General features: G+C 35.6%; 1 protein-coding gene across 6 annotated transcripts in view; it reads right to left on the bottom strand.

Moving 5' to 3' along the window:
• Naaladl2 (N-acetylated alpha-linked acidic dipeptidase like 2) overlaps positions 1-21,439 on the bottom strand; it is a 1,236,187-nt gene that overhangs the window by 168,427 nt on the left and 1,046,321 nt on the right. For all 6 annotated transcript variants that reach the window (XM_050142050.1, XM_050142054.1, XM_050142052.1 and 3 more), the window contains one exon: positions 16,044-16,139. In XM_050142050.1, the coding sequence (XP_049998007.1) occupies positions 16,044-16,139 (96 nt within the window). The remainder of the gene's footprint in view (positions 1-16,043; positions 16,140-21,439) is intronic.

Genomic DNA, 21,439 nt, shown 5'->3' with positions numbered 1-21,439 from the left:
CATAGCAGTTCTTTAGGGGCACTCAGGTTTATTGAAAGACCCTAGTGTCTCTCTCCCTCTCTCTGTCTCTCTTTCTCTCTCTCTCTCTCCTTTCCTCTTCTCTCCTCTCCTCTGTTCTCCACTCTCTTTCTCTCATCTTTGATCATGAGATAACTAGTACTCACTCCCTCTCTCCTCTCCTCCTACTCCTCCTCCTCCTCCTCCTCCTTCTTCTTCTCCTCTCTCTCTCTCTTTCTCTCTCTCTCTCTCTCTCTCTCTCTCTCTCTCTCTCTCTCTCTCCCATCTTTGTCCATGAGATAACTAGTTTTTTGCTGCACTGTATCTTAAAAGCAATGATATCAGCTGGGCAGTGGTGGTGCATGCCTTTATTCCCAGCACTCAGGAGGCAGAGGCAGGCAGATCTCTGTGAATTCAAGACCAGCCCGGTCTACAAGAGCTAGTTCCAGGACAGGCTCCAAAGCTACAGGAAAACTCTGTCTCAGAAAACCAAAATAAACAAACAAACAAATAAATAAATAAATGATGTCAACACACTGTAGACAGAAGCCTTCAAAAGTGAGGCAACACAAACATTTTGTGTTTACATAGTGACCCAAGACATTTTGTCAATGTCATAGAAAAGTGGTTAACACATAGAAGTTCTTATAAAGAAATATAATAATAATATAATGAGGTTCAAATAAAGAATTTGAAGCTTTTATGAAGTAGCCTTATCACTGAGAGTCATGCCATATATCACATGTAAACATCTCTGAGACTGGGACATGAGAAAGCAGATTGGCATATGAATAAAGACTGACACAAAAAATGAGAGAGTATTTCTGGTACATTGTGTTTAAACACCTCTGTGCTGATATTATTTCATTGACAAGCATGGGCTATTGGTTATAATGTAGATCAGTATTGATAAAATTTGGTAAATTTAAGTGACTTAATATTTAACTATGAGACAGTATTTTCAACTAAAAGTATCTGGGAACGCTATGGAATTAAATAATTAAGTATGATGTTGTATAACAGAGAGAAATTTGCTTACCCCTGTCTATTGCTGTACTATTCACAGTAGATAAGACATAAGACCAGTCTCAGTATGTGTCAACAGATAAACAGATAAGGAAAATGAAGTTCATATATACAATGGAATTTTATTCAGGTATAAAGAATAATAAATTATAAAATTTGCAAGAAAATGGATATATCTGGAAAATATTATAATTATCAAAATTAGAAGAGTTAGAATGAAAATATCCCATTTTTCATCTATGTAAGATCTAAATTTATGTGTATGTAAGAGTATGAGTAGAATGTTGAGCACCAAAGACACTCCACCTGGATCCTTTCTTCTTGGCTGAACTGGCCTTTGGGCAAAGAAATGCCCATACCTCAACCATAGAGTATCCATGAATGGAAAAAAAACAGGATTGTCATATCCTGCCAAGACAGGGTAAGATAATTCTGACAAGTTTCTTGCCTTTGAAAATGGTATGTCAGTTATGTTAGACCTTAGCCAAAGTTGGTTGCTTCAACGCTGCAAATGTGACCTTGGGTGATTGCCCAGGTAGCTAATTGTCTCTGTGATTTGTTGCATGTTTTGGAAGTTGTTTGATTGCACTTCCTAATTACTCAGGTAATATTATTTCTTTTCTCAGATCTTCGATGGGGTTGAAGACTATATAAATATAATTACTTTCCACTCATGACTTGGCCAAGCTATTTATTATATAATACTTAAGCTAGTTAGAATAGGATATTTGTACTTATTGTATATAATTTCATAGTAGGTTTAGAACTCTCTTACTTAAACAAAAGGGGGAGGTGTTGCAGGAGCTCCTTCCACTCCTTCAGCCAATAACCACTAAGATACCAGCCCATTGGGATGTGATCTCTCTCCCTTTAAAGAAGCGGCCACTTCTCTCAGCTCTCTCTCTCTGGCTTCCAGCTCTGCTTCTGGCGACTAGGCAATTGTGCAGAGGGCTGTTGTCTGGGACGGTGATCTATAAGTTTACCCCTTTAAATAAATAACCATTCTATTAATCATAATTCCAAACTGGTGTGGGATTGTTTGTGACTTATGCCTTCATGTGTATATAAGAGTATGAGTATTCATTTGTATGTGTGTGTGTGTGTGTGTGTGTGTGTGTGTGTGTGTGTGTGCGTGCAGGTATGTAGGGAATGAAATATAAAGGTTTCTTGGAGAGTGGGTTGAAAGAACTGTAAAACTGTAATGTGAAGGGAAACAGGAGAAGGCCATGGGATACATGTGAGATCAAGGAAGAAGGGGTCACTATCAGTGCTAAGGAAGAGGACCAGCAAGATATGGAGAGGGGAGTAGACTGAACAGCATGAAGTATAATGATATACAAATATAAGGATGTTATGAGATTTATTATTTTATATGCCAACTAGAAAAAATAAATCTAAAAAATACCACAAAACATGCTGTACATGAAAACAATATCACATTTGAAAGACTAATAAATGCACTATTGTTTTGTTTTTAATTTTTTGAGATATGTTGTTTCTGTGTAGCCCTGGCCATCCTACAACTAGCTCTGTAGATCACGCTGGCCTTGAGTACATTAATATCTTTAAAACAAGATATTGTGTTTTAAAACACACTGCATTTTTATCAGTGTCTAGTATTTTGAATGAAAGTTACCATCAAAAAATGGTATTAATTCCCTTGGCTAATACATGTGCCTGAAAAACTCATGACATTATTGAGGCTTCTTAAATTAATCATTAGTCAAAGCTGCAAGCACCACCGCTCACTGATGAGCATTTTAGACCCATACAGTAGTCAGGTCTTTTCATCTGTCAAATCCAGTCAATTTAAGGTAGCCACAAAAAATAATGTATTGACGACAATTCAGAGTTTGAGATAAATATGTTTGGCATTCACCAAGGGGAAGGTAAAGGTAGTTGCTTGAAAATAAACAGAAGTGTTTTCTAATTCTTCTGAAATATACACAAGTCTTCATAATGAACAAGGAAGCTCTGTATCAAATTCAGCTTTTCTAGCTCACTTTATGGATGATTTTCTTCTTTAAAAATTAACCCCCTATTCTCCCTCCTTCTGCTCCTTATTTGGACCTTAGGAGCTCAGTCCGGTGCTCCAATTTGGGTCTCTGTCTCTATCTTGATCCATCGCCAGATGAAGGTTCTAAGGTGATATGCAAGATATTCATCAGTATGTCTATAGGATAGGGCCTTGTGGGAGCCTAGCCTGTTTGGATGCTCACCTTCCTGGACCTGGATAGAAGTGGGAGGACCTTGGACTTCCCACAGGGCAGGGAATCTGGACTGCTCTTCAGTCTTAAGAGGGAGGGGGGATAGAGTGGGGGGAGGGGGATAGAAGTGGGGAGAGGGGGAGGGGAGTGAGGGGAGGGGTGATGTGTGGGAGGAGGGGGAGGGAAATGGGAAACGGGGAGAAGGCGGAAATTTTTTTCAATATCTAAAAAAAATGATAAAAAATTCACCCCCTAATCCATTCCAAGGATAATACAAAGTGTACATCACTCTCATATCAAAATTTTCTTCATTGTCCATCACTGGTTCAGCATTTTTTAAAGCAATGGTTCTTACCCCGTATTTACTTATAATAAATAACAGCTTTCTGAAACACTACAGCTGCCCTGTAACTCATGTGACTTTTAGTAGCCAGATGTTTGGCATTAGATGACTTCAACCCCACCCATTTCTAATCAAGATTACTTAATGTGACCTAAATCTCATCCTACAGTAACAATCTATGTAAACTAATATAGTTCATTTCTTTGTCTTCACAAAATAGAGTGCAATGTCAATTCAAATGACTACAATACTGTAGATGTCATTTTTGCTGTGGTTTTCTAGAAATCAGCATTCATTTTTATATGTATATATGATAGAGGATATATACACATCTCTCTCTCTCTCTCTGTGTGTGTGTGTGTGTGTTTGTGTGTATACTAACAAGGGAGTACATGTGGATGACCCTGCCTGTGCAAGCCTAGTTTTCTCATTGTTCTCCACCTTTATGTTTTTAGGCAGTGTCTCTCAACCAAATACAGATCCCACCTAAACAACTAGTCTCACTTTCTGGTTTCTCTGTGTATTCCTTCCCTACCTCCTCAAGTGGAAATTAGGAATGCCTTCCACTCTCATCCAGAATTAAATGTGTCCTCATATTCATAAGACAAGTATTTAACTATTGAATCATTTCTTTCTCCCAAGAAATCAGATCCTTGTTCTTTGGGAAAGATACCTGAAAAGAGTCCCTTTCCAGCTTTGATAAGGTTGTATCACTGATAGAGAATAGCATGGCATAGCATCACAGATACAAATTTAATGTATACTAAACACATTTTCTTATAGAGAAATTAAACTTGTCAACAGTCAACATAAAGACAGACATAAAATTATAACAGATAACAAATAAAATTCTGTCTTTGAAACTTTAATAAAATATGTCTATTGTAGTTTTATCACTTATATTTTAACAGAATTTCTATATTCCATTGAATAAGATGTGTACATGTACTGAATAAGATAATAGCAGAAAAAAATTCTGATATGCAATATTTTGATCATTGAACAAACAGCTTTAAAATAAGTTATCATATTCCTTATTTGTTAAAAGTTACTAATTACAAGGGTTGTAATTCTTCTGAATGACTCAGGTATATAGTTGTGATTACTCATCAATATTTTATTTTCAACGGTATAAAATTTAGTATATGAATTTCTATTAAGTGATATAAGGTCAATATAGATTCAATCAGTAAAGTTGTACAGCTTAATTTTCCAAAAGGAAAAGGATATATTAGTAAGTAAATCCTAACTGGGCCAAAATGAGTATTGTTTCTCAATGATAATACACAAGTAAGTACAGTTTTGGTTGATTTATTCAAATTATACTTTGGTCAGTTCTAAAAATGGCCTGTACTCTCATAAAATATAGTTTATTCTATACTAAAATACTGATGGCTTTAACACATGACGTACAGTGTTTAAAGAATCATCACATCTCAAGCTAACGATAATCTACAATTGGATCAGTTTCCACAGAATTCCAAGATCATGTACATATATACAGAAATAAAGTTCAGTTCACCAAACAAAACCCCAAAAACATCTGTATGGAATTTAGAGACCCTAGCAGATGGAGGGGGAGTGCAAGGAGTAAATCTGGAGGAGGTGACAATGAGCGTCTGTGCCACTGATTAGTTCTTACTACAGGAGCTTCTGTGTGGACACATTTGCACAGATGGCCAGCTGGTACTTCACTCACCTATGGGACAATGGGGCCTTCTGAACTGCTAAGACTAAAGTCTATTATTACAGATTCCAAGAGTCTGCACAGGTCATCCACATAAGTTAGATTCTTTTCTTAATAAGTAGAGAGTGCCTAGAGCTATTAAATCTCTTTATTATATAAGTTTGCTTCAACAGCACTTTTTGAAAAGGCATTTGACCTTATTCTCTTGGGCCCACCTTTTATGCTCTGGTTACAATGCTCTCTGTCAGCATACTTCTAGCTGACTTTGAGAATGACATTGTCCAAGACTGGTGTGAAAACACATAAAATCCACTTTAGAGTAAATGAGAAATGTGGAACACAAAATAGAAATTTACTTTCATTTTCTTGGCAGATTCTCAAAATAAGAAGCACACACACACACATATATATGTATATATATATAACACAAAATGAAACTATCGCCAAATATATCAGTGTACTTAATGAGCTACCGCTTCCTGAGTTAGATGTGAAAACTTCCTGAAATACATTTATTGTGCGTCAAAGTTTTCACACTATTTAAAGTCACTTTCTCTACTTTGTCACCAAATTGCTTCCTTCTGTGGTGTACCTTGCACAGATGTCAGTATTTTGCTACTTAAATAAAGGTTGAAGTCAGCATTTTTATTTTCTGTTCATTTAAAGCTCCTGTTTTTCTTTCTTTCATGCATTTGTGTGTATACATTTATACATGCATGTACAAGGGTTTATGGGGCAAGAAGATGTTGGATCCCCCAGAAATGAAGTTATAGGTGGTTATGAGATATGTAATATGAGTGGTAGAAACCAATCTCAAGTTCTGCTTACAGAAAAGCAGTAAATGATCTGAAACACCAGTCATCATATTTAAAACTTAGTAAAATATACACTCAAACAGTAACAGTCTTTCTACTTTCATATCTTATAATGCACTAATAACTTTTAACACTGTAGCATTGACTACAATATCTATGTTGATAATTAACTTTTTTAATAAAGTAGATTAAATGTTAATACATTTCATATAGTAGTCACCTTTTAGGTAATAAAACCAAAACGAGAAAAACTGATCATCTAAGGGATTCCTTTAGAAGCTATAACGTTTTATAGTATAATGAAAAACAGTAAACTAAAGCTTTCCACATAAAAGTCATAACCACAATGCAAGCTCCAATTTTATTAAAAGAAGATGTTGAGTTTAATTATACATTTGTGAAGAAAACATACCTATAATGTTTTGTTCTGAAAGCATGAAGGGTTATTTTTTAATATACTACCATCTCCCTTGAGTAGCTCTAACCCACAGTTTTCTTTACAACATGCAATTTCTGCATTGAAAATACTTCCCTGGGCTAGTGTCTGTTTTAGTGCACTTCATGAAAGCATGGAGTGAAGCTCTCCACAGAGACATTTTACATCTAATATCACTAAGTTCATACAACATGGAAAATTGATTTTCATATAAAACCTTTTAATCCATATATATATAATGAATTAAAATGTATACATGGAAGTACAAATGCAGTAAAAGTATATACCGGACCATAAATAGCCTCGCACTTTATTTCCTAAAAGTAATATTTCTTACATTTTATCCAAACAATCCATCACCCACTTAAGAGCACTCTAAAAATGCTGATGTTTGCTCATCCAGGTTAGGAATGATGGTCAGATTTTGTGCTAGTTTTAAGACATCCCCTAAAACTTTACTAGCTTCAAGAGAAAAGCATGCCTTTGAAACATGAAATAAAAAACAGAAATAAACAAATAATTAAATCACCCATGAAAGCATAAGGTTGTAACTCCAGAACTCAGAGGCTGAGGAAGAAGAATTGTTAATTCCAGGCCAGACTGAACTTTTCAGCTAGACCTTCTCCAAAAGAAGAGAAAACATAATATTTGATCTTTTAAAACAGATTTACATTTCAATATCATGGATCTAGGATAATATATTAAGATATTAGTAAATACAGCAGTAACTATTTTATTTCAAAAAGTAACCAATAGCCATACAAAATTTACATCAACCTGAAATGATTGAAAAGTCAACGTTGATTTTGTCCTTAGTGAAATTTCCACTAATTTTTAAACATTACTAAAAATTGAATGAAAACTTTTATCTATGAAAAGACAAACTACTACTGTATTTTCTGAATGCAAATGATATAAAAACTATTAATCTCCACTTGAAAGTTTTATTCAAACAGCTCCTTCCTCTAAAATTTAACCTCACTGAGATAATTTTTCTACATGTATAGTAAGAAGGAATATCAGGTCTTCCAGCTACTTTTTGTGTGACATTGTATCACTCAAAATTCTTAATAAAGGATCATATTTAGACATTAATATAGGTATAGAAAAAAGTAAACTAATTTCAAAACAATATTTCTGAGGACACTCATCATATCATATTAGATATCCAGCAACAATATTAGATATAATAAAGTAATATTAGATATCCTATATAAGATATTATGAAACAATATTAGATATTCTGTAATAACACTAAATATCATATATTAATATTAGCTATACTAAAATAATAGTAGATATCTTATAACATTATTAGACATCCAATAATAATATTACATATCCTATAATAATTCAGCCACTTGGATTGACAATGTTCCCCATAAAAAACATAAATTAACAGAAACTTCACTACTATGCAATGCAAATCACCTTTTGAATGGTAGTCATTCTTCCTAAAATTTCTCCCTTGACTAATTGATTAGCATTGTTTAATTTCCATGATTTTGTGGGTTTTCTGGAATTAGTATTGCTGTTGACTTCTAGTTTTAAACCATGGTGATCTAATAACATCCATGTTGTTATTTCAATTTTTTGTATTTTTTGAGGTTTGTTTTGTTACCAAGTATGTGGTCAATTTTTGAGAAAGTTCCATGAGCTGCTGAGAAGGTATATCTTTTTTTGTTTGGATGGAATATTCTATAGATGTCTGCTAAGTCCATTTGAGTCATAACATCTGTTAGTTCCTTTATTTCTCTGTTCATTTTTTTGTCTGACTGATCTATTCAGTGGTGAGAGAGGAGTAATGAAGTCTCCCACAATTAGTGTGTGGGATTTAGTGTGTGATTTAAGCTTTATAAGTGTTTCTTTTACATATGAGCATGCCCTTGTGTTTGGGGCATAGATGAGATTTCCTCTTGATGGATTTTTCCTGTGACTAATATGAAATGTCCTTTTTTTTCACTTTTGATTGATTTTAGTTTGAAGTCTATTTTGTTAGATATTAGGATAGCTACACCAGCATGTTTCTTAGGTCTATTTGATTGGAATTTTTTTTCCCAACACTTTACTCTGAGATGATGTCTATCTTTGAGGATGAGGTGTGTTTTTTTTTTTTGTATGCAGAAGGGTATATTCTGATTTCATATCCAATCTGTTAGTTTGTGTCTTTTTATAAGTGAGTTGAGTCCATTTATATTGAGGAATATTAGTGACCAGTGATTGCTATCTCCTGTTAATTTAGTTTTTGTTGTTGGTGATGTTAATTTGTGTGTTTTCCCTTTCTTTGGTATTTGCTGCTATGAGACCATCAATTGTCTGTGATTTTGTTGATGTAGCCAACTTTCTTGGGTTGGAGTTTTTCTTCTAGTATTTTGTGTAGGGCTGGGTTTGTGGCTAGGTATTGGTTAAATCTGGTTTTGTCATGGAATATCTTGTTTTGTCCTTTTATGGTGATTGAAAGGTTTGCTGGGTATAGTAGTCTGTGCTGGCATCCATGTTCTCTTAATGTCTGCATAACACTTGACTATGACCTTCTGGCTTTCATTGTCTCCAATGAAAAGTTAGATATAATTCGGACAGGTCTGCCTTTATATGTTACTTGGCCTTTTTCCTTTGCAACTCTTAATATTCTTTCTTTACTCTGTATGTTTAGTGTTTGGATTATTATGTGATGAGGGGTCTTTTTTGGATCCAGCCTATTTGGTGTTCTGTAAGCTTCTTGTATCTTCATGGGCATATCTTTCTTTAGGATGGAAACAATTTCTTCTATGATTTTGTTAAATCTACTTTCTGTTCTTTTGAGTTGAAATTCTTCTCCTTCTTCTATACCTATTATTCTTAAGTTTGGCCTTTTCATAGTGTCCCATTTTTCCTGGATATTTTGGGTTAAGCTTTTGTTAGATTTAATGTTTTCTTTGACTGATGAGTCTATTTCCTCTATTATATCTTCAGCACTTGAGATTATCTCTTCCATCTCTTGTGTTTGTAGTACCTGATCATTTCCCCATGATTTCTGTTTCCATAATTCCCTTGGCTTTTGTTTTCTTTATTGTCTCTATTTCAGTTTGCAAGTTTTGAATAGTTTCTTTCATATGCTTTATTTCTTTTGCTTGGTTTTCCCTGAGGGATTTGCTGATGTCATCCAATGTTTTGTTTGTCTTTTCCTTCATTTCTTTGAGGGAATTTCTCATTTCCTCTTTAAGAGTTTTAAACATTCTCCTGAAGTTATTTTTTTTTTTGGTCATTTTCTTTTGCTTCATTTATAGTTGGTTGCTCAAGTCGTTCTGTTGTAGGGTCTTTAGGTTTTACTGGTGTTATGTTGCTCTTTGTGGTGTTGCATGTGTTCTTACCATTTATATTCTTCTTTTCCTCTCATAGGTGTGTTTGAGGCTTTCAGTGATTTTTATTGATTAATCTTCTAGGTGTCAATGAATCCAAGGCTCAAATGGTTGGTCCTCATGGCACAGTTAGTGCCATGGTTCTAGTTACCCCTTTGGTCATTCTATGTTCCTGGAGGTCGCTCAGTGTTCCCAGGCTTTGTTCTACTCCCTTGGAGTTTGCTGTCTCAGGCCTGCTCTAGCCTAAGTTGCTGACTTTGACCTGTTTCTATAAATACCAGTCTAGATATATTCTTGCAGAGGTCCCTGGCTTGGAGTTGTATGTATTTTTTTTCTTTAAAAAAAAAGACAGTTTTCTTAATTGAAACAAATTTTTCCATATTCCCAGGTAAGCTCAGAACTTGAGCTAGTTCTTCTGACTATTTTGTGGCACCATACAAGAGAATTTTCCTAATGGCTGATCACTAGTTTCACTTTGCTAAGGCAAAATTAGTAGAATACCCTCTATCTGGACTCTGTTTATGTCTCACATCCTACAACTTAATGGTCATTTTTGTTTTGAGACGGTTTTTCTGTCTAACAATAGCCAGTTCCCTGGCTATCCTGGAACTTTATTTGTAGAACAGGCTGTCCTTGCTGATGGTCATTTTTAAGATAGTTTCTCAAATTTGCCATATGTTTTTAAAGTATATATCAGTGCTTTACACAGATTGTTACCAACATCTAATTTAAATCACCTTCAATGAATTTCAGAATATTAGAGGTGAATAATTGCCTTACATTCCTTGAATGCTCCTTCTTTGGTGAATGATTCTCCATATATTCTGGTCTGTTCTTTTCCTGTGTTGAGAATGTGCAATGCAGCAACCATCTCAAACTGATTTCCTTCCTCTGCTTTTGATTCTACCACATTTTATCATTGTCATTAACTCTTTCCTTTGGCATGTAACATTAAAATGATCTACAGATGCATTCCTTTGTAGGAACTATTGTCAATGAATAGGAATGTCCTGGTAGTTAATAACAATTTGTGAGATAATTGTTGTAATGGTAAAAATAAAAATGCTGCAGGTTCCCAGGTGCAGCAGTGGGCAGCAGGCCCTGAGACCATGGTGGGCCATGAAGTCAGCCAGTCCCAGGCAGGCAAGGAGCCACATAGTAGGTGAGATACTAAGGTGCATATGTATGGCATGCCATGCAGAGTGAGGTTGGATATTTATTTAGTGGGTTATGGAAAAGAAGGGGAGAGATAGGGAGATAGGGGATGAGGAAAGAAACAGGAGGGGGAGCCACAGCAACAGCTACCTCTTTGGGAGAGATACAGAAAAGGAAAGGCTCAGACTGGAAGCAGAAGGAAAATCTGCCTGCCTTAGCAGTAGATGGGGCTGGGGGAAGTGGCGGATAGGGGAAGCTTGTCTCTTAAAGAGACAGTATCAACCATTACAATTGTTAAAAATTTAGAAAAAGTGTAGAAGGAGAAAGAAAATTATTTAAAATGTTAGGTACATGGTGATTTTTATGTGCTTATTAAAGGGTTAAGTAGGTAAAATTTTTCCTTGTATTTATTCATGTTTTAGTCTTTGAAGAAATTAGTTTGTGTTTTATGATAACTAAAAAACTGAAATGTGATGTGTAAGATGAAGGCACTGGAGAGTAGGAAGAGCTTCTTCACCACTCACTGCACGTGTCTCCCTACAGCCCCTCACCACCTACAGCAGTATGTGTCTCTCTTTACCCACTTTACCTAGCACTTGACAGATGAAGCCATAATTGCTCCTTTTGGCATCATTATGAGGTCTCCTTCATTACTTTCTAGGGTTCTGTGTTTTATATCAAAAAGAAAAACGGCAAGAAAGTTTCAAAGACAGTGAAAAAAATAAAGCCTTAGAGGACAACAATGAAAACCCGCTGTCAAGTTTCCATTTATGCCCGTGTATAGGGATAGCTGGTTTATTTTAAAGTATAGGATAGAGGAAGAAAAACACTAATCACAAACAGTTTACCTTTTAGTACATAGACAATTTACATTGATATAAAAGTACAGTTGTGTTCTTTAGCAAAGATCTAAAATATAAATAGTTGCTTGCTAGGAGATGGTGATTGCTTACAGGTACTAACACACCATTAACTCTTTTGTCAGTACTGTGTGGAAATAAACTCTGACTAAAATAACTTAAGATATGAACCTTCGAAACTGCTATTGCATTCAATATCTTGAAAATACTTCAATATTGGCTAATTTCCCTCTTTCACTACTCATGTTAAATGACAGTATTTAAAACCAATACCAATCATGCTTTGTAATTTATCTACTATCCTTTTTATCTCAGTATCATTTTGTGATAATTAGTAAAAAATCATATGTTTATATCTTTTTCTTAATTCAGATGAGTGTTACTTTTTAACCACACTGCTATGTAAAATTTTCATTGATGACACACAGTAATCAAACCATTTACTGATACAATATTCTGAGACCCTTCATTCTCCAAAAAACACAATTTATACTCAATGTCCATATTTTTTCCATATCTATAAGCTACAAATGATAACTAGATACATAGAAAGACAATAGAGGACTATGTTTTTGCCCTTGCATATAATCACAATTCAGAAAACACAGATAATCTTCTTTAAAGAAGTTAGATCTTTAAGTTTGAATGTTAATGTGTGCTTGATCACAAGCATATCAAATTTGTTGAGAAAATGTTAACATCATTCCTTTTGGTCTCATATTGCTAGTGAAAATAGATAGCTGAGTTTCTTCCATTTTGTGTTAATAATAAAACAAAATTAAATTTTAAAATTTTAAGATTTGCTAGGGTTAATAGAACAACAACCTTTGCTCTGTGTTTCCAAGGTATGTATTATGGTTAATGCATCTATATTTGCCAAGTGTTTTTGTTGCTGTTGATGATGAAGAAACTGGATCTTAGCATCAAGGCACATAATATTAACTATTCCCCTGTACAGCTCCCCATTACTGCTATTTGTTATTTAAGAATGAACTCCAGAAATGTAATTTCTTCCCTTTGTCTATGTTTGCAATGCGAATGCAGGAACTCTGAAGACTTTAGTGGAATAATTTACATTGGGTAAGAATATTAAGCTGTTTCTCCACAACCTCTCCAGCAAAGGCTATCATTGGTGTTTTTGATTTTAGCCATTCTGACAGGTGTAAGATGATATCTCAAAGTTGTTTTGATTTGCATTTCCCTGATCGCTAAGGAGGTTGAGCATAACCTTAAGTGTCTCTTAGCCATTTGAATTTCTTCTGTTGGGAATTCTCTGTTCAGGTCAGTGCCCCATTTTTTAATTGGGTTAATTAGCATTTTAAAGTCTAGTTTCTTGAGTTCTTTATATATTTTGGAGATCAGACCTTTGTCTGTTGCGGGGGTGGTGAAGATCTTCTCCCAGTCAGTGGGTTGCCTTTTTGTCTTAGTGACAGTGAGCAGCAAAGAAGTCAGGACCACGAGGGGTGCACCCACCCACGGAGACAGTGGGGCTGATCTATTGTGAGTTCACCAAGGCCAGCTGGACTGCGACTGAAAAAGCATGGGATAAAACCGGACTCTGAATATGGCGGACAATGAGGGCTGCTGAGAAGCCAAGGACAATGGCACTGGGTTTGTATGTTCTGGCTATGTGGGAGCCTAGCCAGTTTGGATGTCCACCTTCCTAGACCAGGATGGAGCGGGGAGGACTTTGGACTTTCCACAGGGCAGGGAACCCTGACTGCCCCTCAGACTGGAGAGGGAGGGGGAGAGGAGTGGGGGGAGGGGGAGTGGAGAGGGAGGAGGGGGGAAAAGGGAGACGGGGAGGGAAATGGGAGGCGGGGAGGAGGCGGAAATTTTTTTTTCAATAAAAATTATATTTAAAAAAAATAAAAAAAGAATATTAAGCTGTCAAAAACTTTCATAGAACTCTGACTTCAGTACTTCCTTTGCTTAGTTTTATGTTCAGGCAAGGAATTCTTCCCAATATTCCCTAATGGTGTAATGAAATACCTGATTAGCACCAAATGTATTAGAAAACACATGTAGAACACAAAGGAAGAAATGTGTCTCATTCTCTAAAGGTCTCTTAAGTCAGTATCCCATGGACTACTAAACATATGTTGGTATTCAGGCTATGTTTATGGCCCCTGTTTACTCACTCATCTCTTTCTAAAGTGGATCAGCATTTCTATTTCTTTTGTGCAGTGAAGCCCTGAGCTACCTGGAATCAGCATGTGATGTGTGATTCCCCTCTGTATGCTGTGATTACCATTAATGAATAAAGAATCTGCCTTGACCTACGATGGGAGAGAGTAGAGTTAGGCAGGGAAAACTAAATTGAATGATGGGAGAAAGAAGGTGGATTCAAGAAAACACCATGTAGCCACCACCAGGAACAGATAAGCCAGAATCTTGCTGTTAAGCCACAGCTACGTGGTGATGTACAGATTAATAGAAATAGGTTAAATTTAGATGCAAGAGCTAGCCAATAAGAAGCAAGAGCTAATAGGCCAAGCAGTGATTTAAATAATATAATTTTTGTGTGATTATTTTTCAGGGCTGAGCAGTCAGGAACAAACAAACTGTCACCTACAGCTAGCATGCATTTATACTCTAAGGTAAAGTCAAGCACTTTTTGTCTCTGGAGGTTTCATCAGGTATGCCATCTTATTGTGTATCTGATATTGATGCAGTTTCAAGCTGCCCTTTCACAAATGCCCTTGATTTTTATAATCAGCAGAGAGCAAGAAATACAGAAAAATATTTCATCATTTTACAGTCCTCTAATTCTTAGCTTAAAAATAACAAACAAATGCAGACCAAGTACCCAGACTTTTAAGTGACTATCATGCATACATTTATATATACAGAGGAAAAATCTATTTTATCCATTTAGATTCCTATATCTTCATTTGTACATGTGTATATAATATTTTGTGTAAGATAGATATATAATTTCTAAGTGTTAGAAATACAGCTAGTATTTTAAATGCTGAGAAAGTACTTGGTGATAACTTTCCCCTAGTTTATATAAATAATAATTTGGAATAGAAAGATGAAAGTAGTAAAACGGAATTCAGCTAACTAGAGTTGATTGTTAAAGAAAACATGATAAGTATTATGAGCCTAGAAAAAAATTATGCAGATTGTAATTCAAGCTTCACTTATTTTTAGAGATTCAAAAATAAATTTACAGAGTTCTTAGACCTCAGGAGACAGATCTAGACTCCCCCACTCTCTGAATTTTAAGTTGTTTTTTTTTTTTATGTCGGATGCTGGGGTTGGGTCAGTTTACCACAGTTCCCTTTGTGAAGAATAAAAACAGTTTGTCACATTTTGCTAAGATTTAAAGATGATTAAATTATTCTAGTAAGCATATATAAATATGGATTATTTTAATGGCACTGAAATATCAATATATCCTGCAAAGTCTATCCTGAAGAGGCAGGCTTTGACAGGTTAGATAAATAATTGTAAACGTAAAAATTCATAGAATGCTATTTGATATCAGGAATCATAAATTTATTTTCTCCACACTGGAAAACTTAGTTTTCTTTAAATAATGAAATTATGACTAAAAATAGGCAGTAGAAATATTCCTTGTAAATCCAGTCCTTCACCTGAGAGAGCAAACCCTTCTTTACTGAAAGTAAAATGTGTAACAGACAGGACAGTAAGGTGGCTCAGGGCAAAGGCATCCATTGCAAAGCCTGACAACCCAAGTTTCATATCTAGGACAACATGGTGGATGGCAAGAAACAACTAAAAGTTACCACTATTTCCTCTTCACAAGTACACAATGACACCTGTGCATTTCCATATTTCACATACACATGCACACAAATTAAATAATCAGAAGTTCAATAAGTAAACATATTAAAATAAAACTTTGGATGGAAAAGCTAGACAACCTATTTTTATGGTCATCTGAAGTAGCCATGCATTTAAAATAAAAGACAAACAGTTTCATATTAAGAGCAAGTGCTAATTGTTTTACTGAGGATTTATATTTTTATAAACCATTAGTCACAAGCTATATCTTGAAAGATTTTATCTGTTATCATCTTTACTACTTTAAGAGCATTCTCTTGACTTTTCTTGACATTCTCCTTTCCTCACCTCCCCCAACAAACAGTAGCATACACAAACAACATAAAAGAACATTTCCTCACTTGTAAGATGCAGAGACATTCTCACCTTAGTAATGGCTTCATGGAGTCTGAAAGATGGATCAACATCTTCAATTTTGGTTGCGTGTTTAGGAAAAATGGCTTCAGAGAGAAAAGTTGGACCCTGTAAAAACAAAAAGAACTCTTCATGAGTTTGGTTTGGTGACTTTCATTGAATTTCCTTCAAAGATGCACAAAGCTTAAAATCACTGTAAGGTTTCTGTTGATTCTGAGATCCAACCAACTGATCTAATCATCCATCCCCAGTGTTTGTTAATGAAAATAAGGAGAACTCTATGACTTTTGACATTTTATGTACTCACAAAATAGTGTTTCTCACCAAAAAGATGACTTTTCTATTTCTTTCATATTGGCACTATTTATAATTTATATTTACCAATGTTAAGGAGATGTTTTGATGACAAAATTGATATTGAAATTCTCTTTTCTACTTTTACGTTCTGTGTGTTTATGGATGGAAGACTACAGTGCTTTTGATGAATATGACTACCTAGAAAAGCATAGAAAAAGTGTGTTATGGTATTTTAAATATAATTGTGGTATCATCACATATAGGTAGAAATTACATTATGTCTTTATGGCTTGACTATAAAGTGATTAAGCATAGTATCAAAATCTCAGTGTTTGGGTGAATGGAATGAATTAAAAATAATCCAAAAATTTAGTTTTATTTACAGTCTAACCGAGGTTTAGTATTTAGGAAGACATAGAACACTGATTCTGTTTCTATTTACATCAGTGCAATTGGTGTCATCAACGTGCTATTCATTTTCTTTAAAGCCATTTTTCTTACTGTGTCAATAAAATCCTGATTTAGGAACCTGGAGGTTAAATCATGCTGAAAAACTTTATGTCAATTTGTCATAAGACAACGTCCTCTGAGAGGAAGTAGCCTAAAATATGTATAACCAGGCAGTAGACAAGCCTGTAGAGTATTTTCTTAATTAATGATTGATGGGTTATGACCCAAACTATCTTGAGCAGTTCCCTCCCTGAGCTTGTGATCCTGCATTCTAACTGAGCCAGCTACGAAGAGCAATTGTAAACAACACCCCAGCCTCTGTATCAGTTCCTGCCTCCAGGTCCCTGCCATTACTGCTTTGTTATATGGAACTGTGAGGAAAATAATCGTTTTACTTCCCAAGTTGCTTTAGGTCATAGTGTTTCATCACAGCAATGAAAATCCTAAGACAAGTTGTTAGTGGGGTATTGTTATGACAGACCTGACCATTTTTTTTCCCTTTAGCAGGGGGCACTATTGTGAAAGAATTCTAGAAATTTGGGCATTGAGTGTTTAGAACAAAGTGAGCTGTTCTATTGGAACTTGGAATATAATTATTTTGGGAGCAATGTTGATGATGGAGGCCTGGCTTCTGAAGTTTCAGAGAGATGTTTAAAGTTTTTATTGGGGTCATTTGTTATTTTTGAATTAAGGTTCTATGGTTCTGGTTATTTGGGGCTGAAGAACCAGCTAAGATTAACAAGATAACAGAACTAGTAAAGAAGCTGTATTTCAGGGTCAGCCAAGGTTGCACTTTATCCTGGCATCTGAACGTGGTAGTGTAAGGGTCACCCAGGTAATACTAGTACTGAAGGCATGAAATAAGGATCATGGAGAGCAGTTGAGGCTTGGCACTGTGAAAGACCAGAAGAGGCCATTGGCGAAGGTGCAACTTCAGCAGAAGTTGAACACCTGGGATTACAGGGGTCATAAAGAGAAGTTGAGACAAGACACTATAAGAACATGTAAGAGAGATTATCGGTGAAAGTGCTGGCCAGTTGCAGCAGAAGAACCAGAATTCTATAGATGCCACCAACATGGGATGACCATCAAGGACAGTAGTAGCAATGAAGTAGCACCTGCTTGAGCTTAGAAGACAAAATATATGTGCTTCAGAGGACAGAACTACAGAGGTCATGCAAACACTTGGGAGGAGCACAGAAAACTGAGTTGATTCCAGAATTTGGACACGGTGTAATTTACATTGGTTTTGCCTTGACCTGATTGTGATTATACACCCATTTTTCCCTCTTTAAGTAAAAAAGTATTTAACCTAATTTTTATTTTTGCAAGAAACTTTTAAAAAATATTTTGAATTTTTTTATTTTTTTAAATTTTTTATTTATTTATTAAAGATTTCTGACTCTTCCCCGCCACCGCCTCCCATTTCCCTCCCCCTCCCCCAATTAAGTCCCCCTCCTTCGTCAGCCCAAAGAACAATCAAGTTTCCCTGCCCTGTGGGAAGTCCAAGGACCACCCACCTCCATCCAGGTCTAGTAAGGTGAGCATCCAAACTGCCTAGGCTCCCACAAAGCCAGTTCGTGCAGTAGGATCAAAAACCCATTGCCAATGTTCTTGAGTTCTCAGTAGTCCTCATTGTCCACTATGTTCAGTGTGTCCGGTTTTATCCCAGGCTTTTTCAGATCCAGGCCAGCTGGCCTTGGTGAGTTCCCGATAGAACATCCCCATTGTCTCAGTGTGTGGGTGCACCCCCGTACTACTCAGCAGTATAAAACAAGGACTTTTTGAATTTTGCATACAAATGGATGGAAATTGAAAACACTATACTGAGTGAGGTAAGCCAGACCCAAAAAGAGGAATATTTTGAATTTTTAAAAACATTGGAAATTTAAAGGGATTAAAATTTTAATGTGTTTTAATAAGTAAAGACTATGGGACTGTTAAAGTTATTAATGTTTTTAATGTGTGGGTTTTTTTTTTCTTTTCGTATTTTTAAACAGGGTTTTTCTGTGTAGTCCTGGGTGTCCTACATCTTGGCTGAGCAAGCTATGTGGAGCAAGCCAGAAAGCAGCACTCCTCCATGGCCTCATCTTCAGTTCCTGCCTCAAGATTCCTACCTTGAGTTGCTGCCCTTACTGCTTTGTTATATGAACCCATGAGCAAATAATCCCCTTTTCTCCCAAGTTGCTTTTGTTCATGGTTTTTTATTACACCAAAAGTAACCCTAAGTAGGATATTCATTTTATAGAAAACAGAAAATTTGGGGCAGGATCTATGTAAGTATGCAGGTAGATAGGTAGGTAGATAGACAGGTAGAGAGACAGACACACAGACAGACAGATAGATAGGTAGATGAGAGTTAAAGACATAATACAGAAATAGATTAATAATTACCCTAAAAGGAGATTTTTAAAATGTATATCTGTAATGATTGTAGAAAAGTAATGATCCAAATTTCTGTAGCTATTTTTGTTCTTAATTGAAGCAGTCTGTCTTGAAAGAAGAAGAAAAAGTAATGTGTAGCTGAATATTTCTTGTCCTGCCTGGATCCACAGCCATATTTATTAATTACAGACTACTATCTCAGACTTATTATTGACTAACTCTTAAAACTTAAATTTCTAATAGTTTATTTTATCATGAGACTCATGGCTTGTTACCTCATACCTTGCTTCTCTGGATTGTGCTTGTGTCTTCTGACTCTGCCTACTTTTTTTCCTTTATCGGTGCTTGGATTGCCCACCTGGCTCTATTCTGCCAGGGTATTGGCCAAATCAGCTTCTTTATTAATTAATGGTAATAAACCATTTTCACATCATATAGAAGGGAATCGCACATCGGTAGTGAGATTCAGGAACCATATGTAAGGTGGAATGCTATGCTATGGCCTCTATGGCTTTGGAGTTGACTAGACTGGGGCAACAGATGATGAAGAAATGACGGACATACAGAGAAAAGCTGGGAAAAGGTGGGATATATACTCTAATGAAGAGCCACCAATAGAAGCTGGAAACTCAGCATGTTTATTGCAACTAGCATAGAGATAAATCTGAAACTAAATTAGTGCAAGCACAATGATTCATTTGTTGTATTTATTACAATTTAACAATTCATTTTTCTTCCTCTTTCCTTCTCCATCTTACTTGTCTCCCTCCTACAAATAATACCCTTTGTGCTTTCATGTCTTTCTTTCCAAAATTAAAGGCTAAAATACTTTGTCTCTATTTTTCCCTTTATCTTTCTGTGCCATACTCCCTCCCTTGCATATCCCTCCTCCTGCCCCCCCCTCTCTTCTCCACTCTCTCCTTCATACACAAACATATACATATATAACATGTATACCTTCATAGGTAACAGTAAATGCAATATTTACCTTTTTGAGTGAGTGAACCTGGCTTATTTTACTTAGTGTGATGATTTCTAGTTCCATTAATTATATAGCAAATTATTTCATTTTATTATTTATGGCCAAATACAGCTCTATTACGTATATACGACCATTTCTTTAAGCATGTAGACTAGTTCCATATACTGACCATTACGAGTAGAAAAGTGAAGGGGAATGTGCCAGATGAAAGGGAATATGAATAAAGTAATCTCACACTAGGTCTGAATAGGGCATAATAAGGAGAACTAACAGATCAAAATGGGGAACAGGAACAGAATCCAGCATCCAGATATGAGAGCAGAGGGAGAGAGAGTGGCAGGCACACACCTTTTGATACTCAAAGCCACGTCCAACCTGGTCCAGCCTCTCAAAAGTCATTGGCTGAAGAAGGTTGCCCATTACCTCTCTCTTTTGTCTAAATAAGATAGTTTTAACCCATTATAAAACTATGTACAATAAGAACAGATATCAAGTATGAAAATTAGAATTATAACCAGTATAAACAATATTAAGCAAAAAATATGTTAAATGTTTTAATAATTATTTTATCCTAAGTAGTTTAAGTCTTGTATTAGAAATGGCTTGGGTAAGTCATGAAAGGAAAACATTATGTTTACCTAATCTTCAGCCCTATTGAGGACCTGAGAAGAGAAATCATATTACTTGAGTAGGCAGGAAGTACAATCAAGCAGCTTTCAAAATGTGCAGTAGATGACAGAGACAATTGACTACCTGGCCAATTATCCAAAATCTCATTTGCAATGTTCAGCAAGCAACATTGATTAAGGCCTGACCTTATATTAACATTGGTTAAGGCAGACCATTTTTAGAGACAGAACAAATTTTCAAACCATCTTACCCTGTCTTGGCAAGATTTGGCAGGCTTGGTTGGTTGGTTGGTTGGTTGTTTTTGTATTTTGTTTTTCCAGTCCAGACATTGTACATTTTGTCAGTGGTCAAGGCTTGGGCAGTTTTTTGTCTAAAGACCAATTTCTTCAAGAAGAAAACAAGCACAAGCTTTAAGTGGAGTGTTTTTGGTGCTCAACATTTTTTTGGGGGGAATAGATCGGTGTTGCCAGGAGCAATCCTGTCTCATGTCAACAGAACCCTAAGTTATTTAAATGACATATTTTAAAGATTTTTGAAGTGGTTGCAGATTACCTACTTATGCAGAATGAAATCTCTATTTATCTAAAGAAGCTGATTAGTCTAATTATAAGTATGACAAACATGGATGACGATTGATCTATAATATTTAATACCTGTATAACTT

Source organism: Alexandromys fortis, unplaced genomic scaffold, assembly GCF_014885135.2.
Source record: "Alexandromys fortis isolate MF-2015 unplaced genomic scaffold, M_Fortis_MF-2015_v1.1 scaffold_41, whole genome shotgun sequence".
NCBI lineage: Eukaryota > Metazoa > Chordata > Mammalia > Rodentia > Cricetidae > Alexandromys > Alexandromys fortis.
Note: the sequence above shows the minus strand (reverse complement) of the source record. Positions and strands in the feature narration are given on the sequence as shown.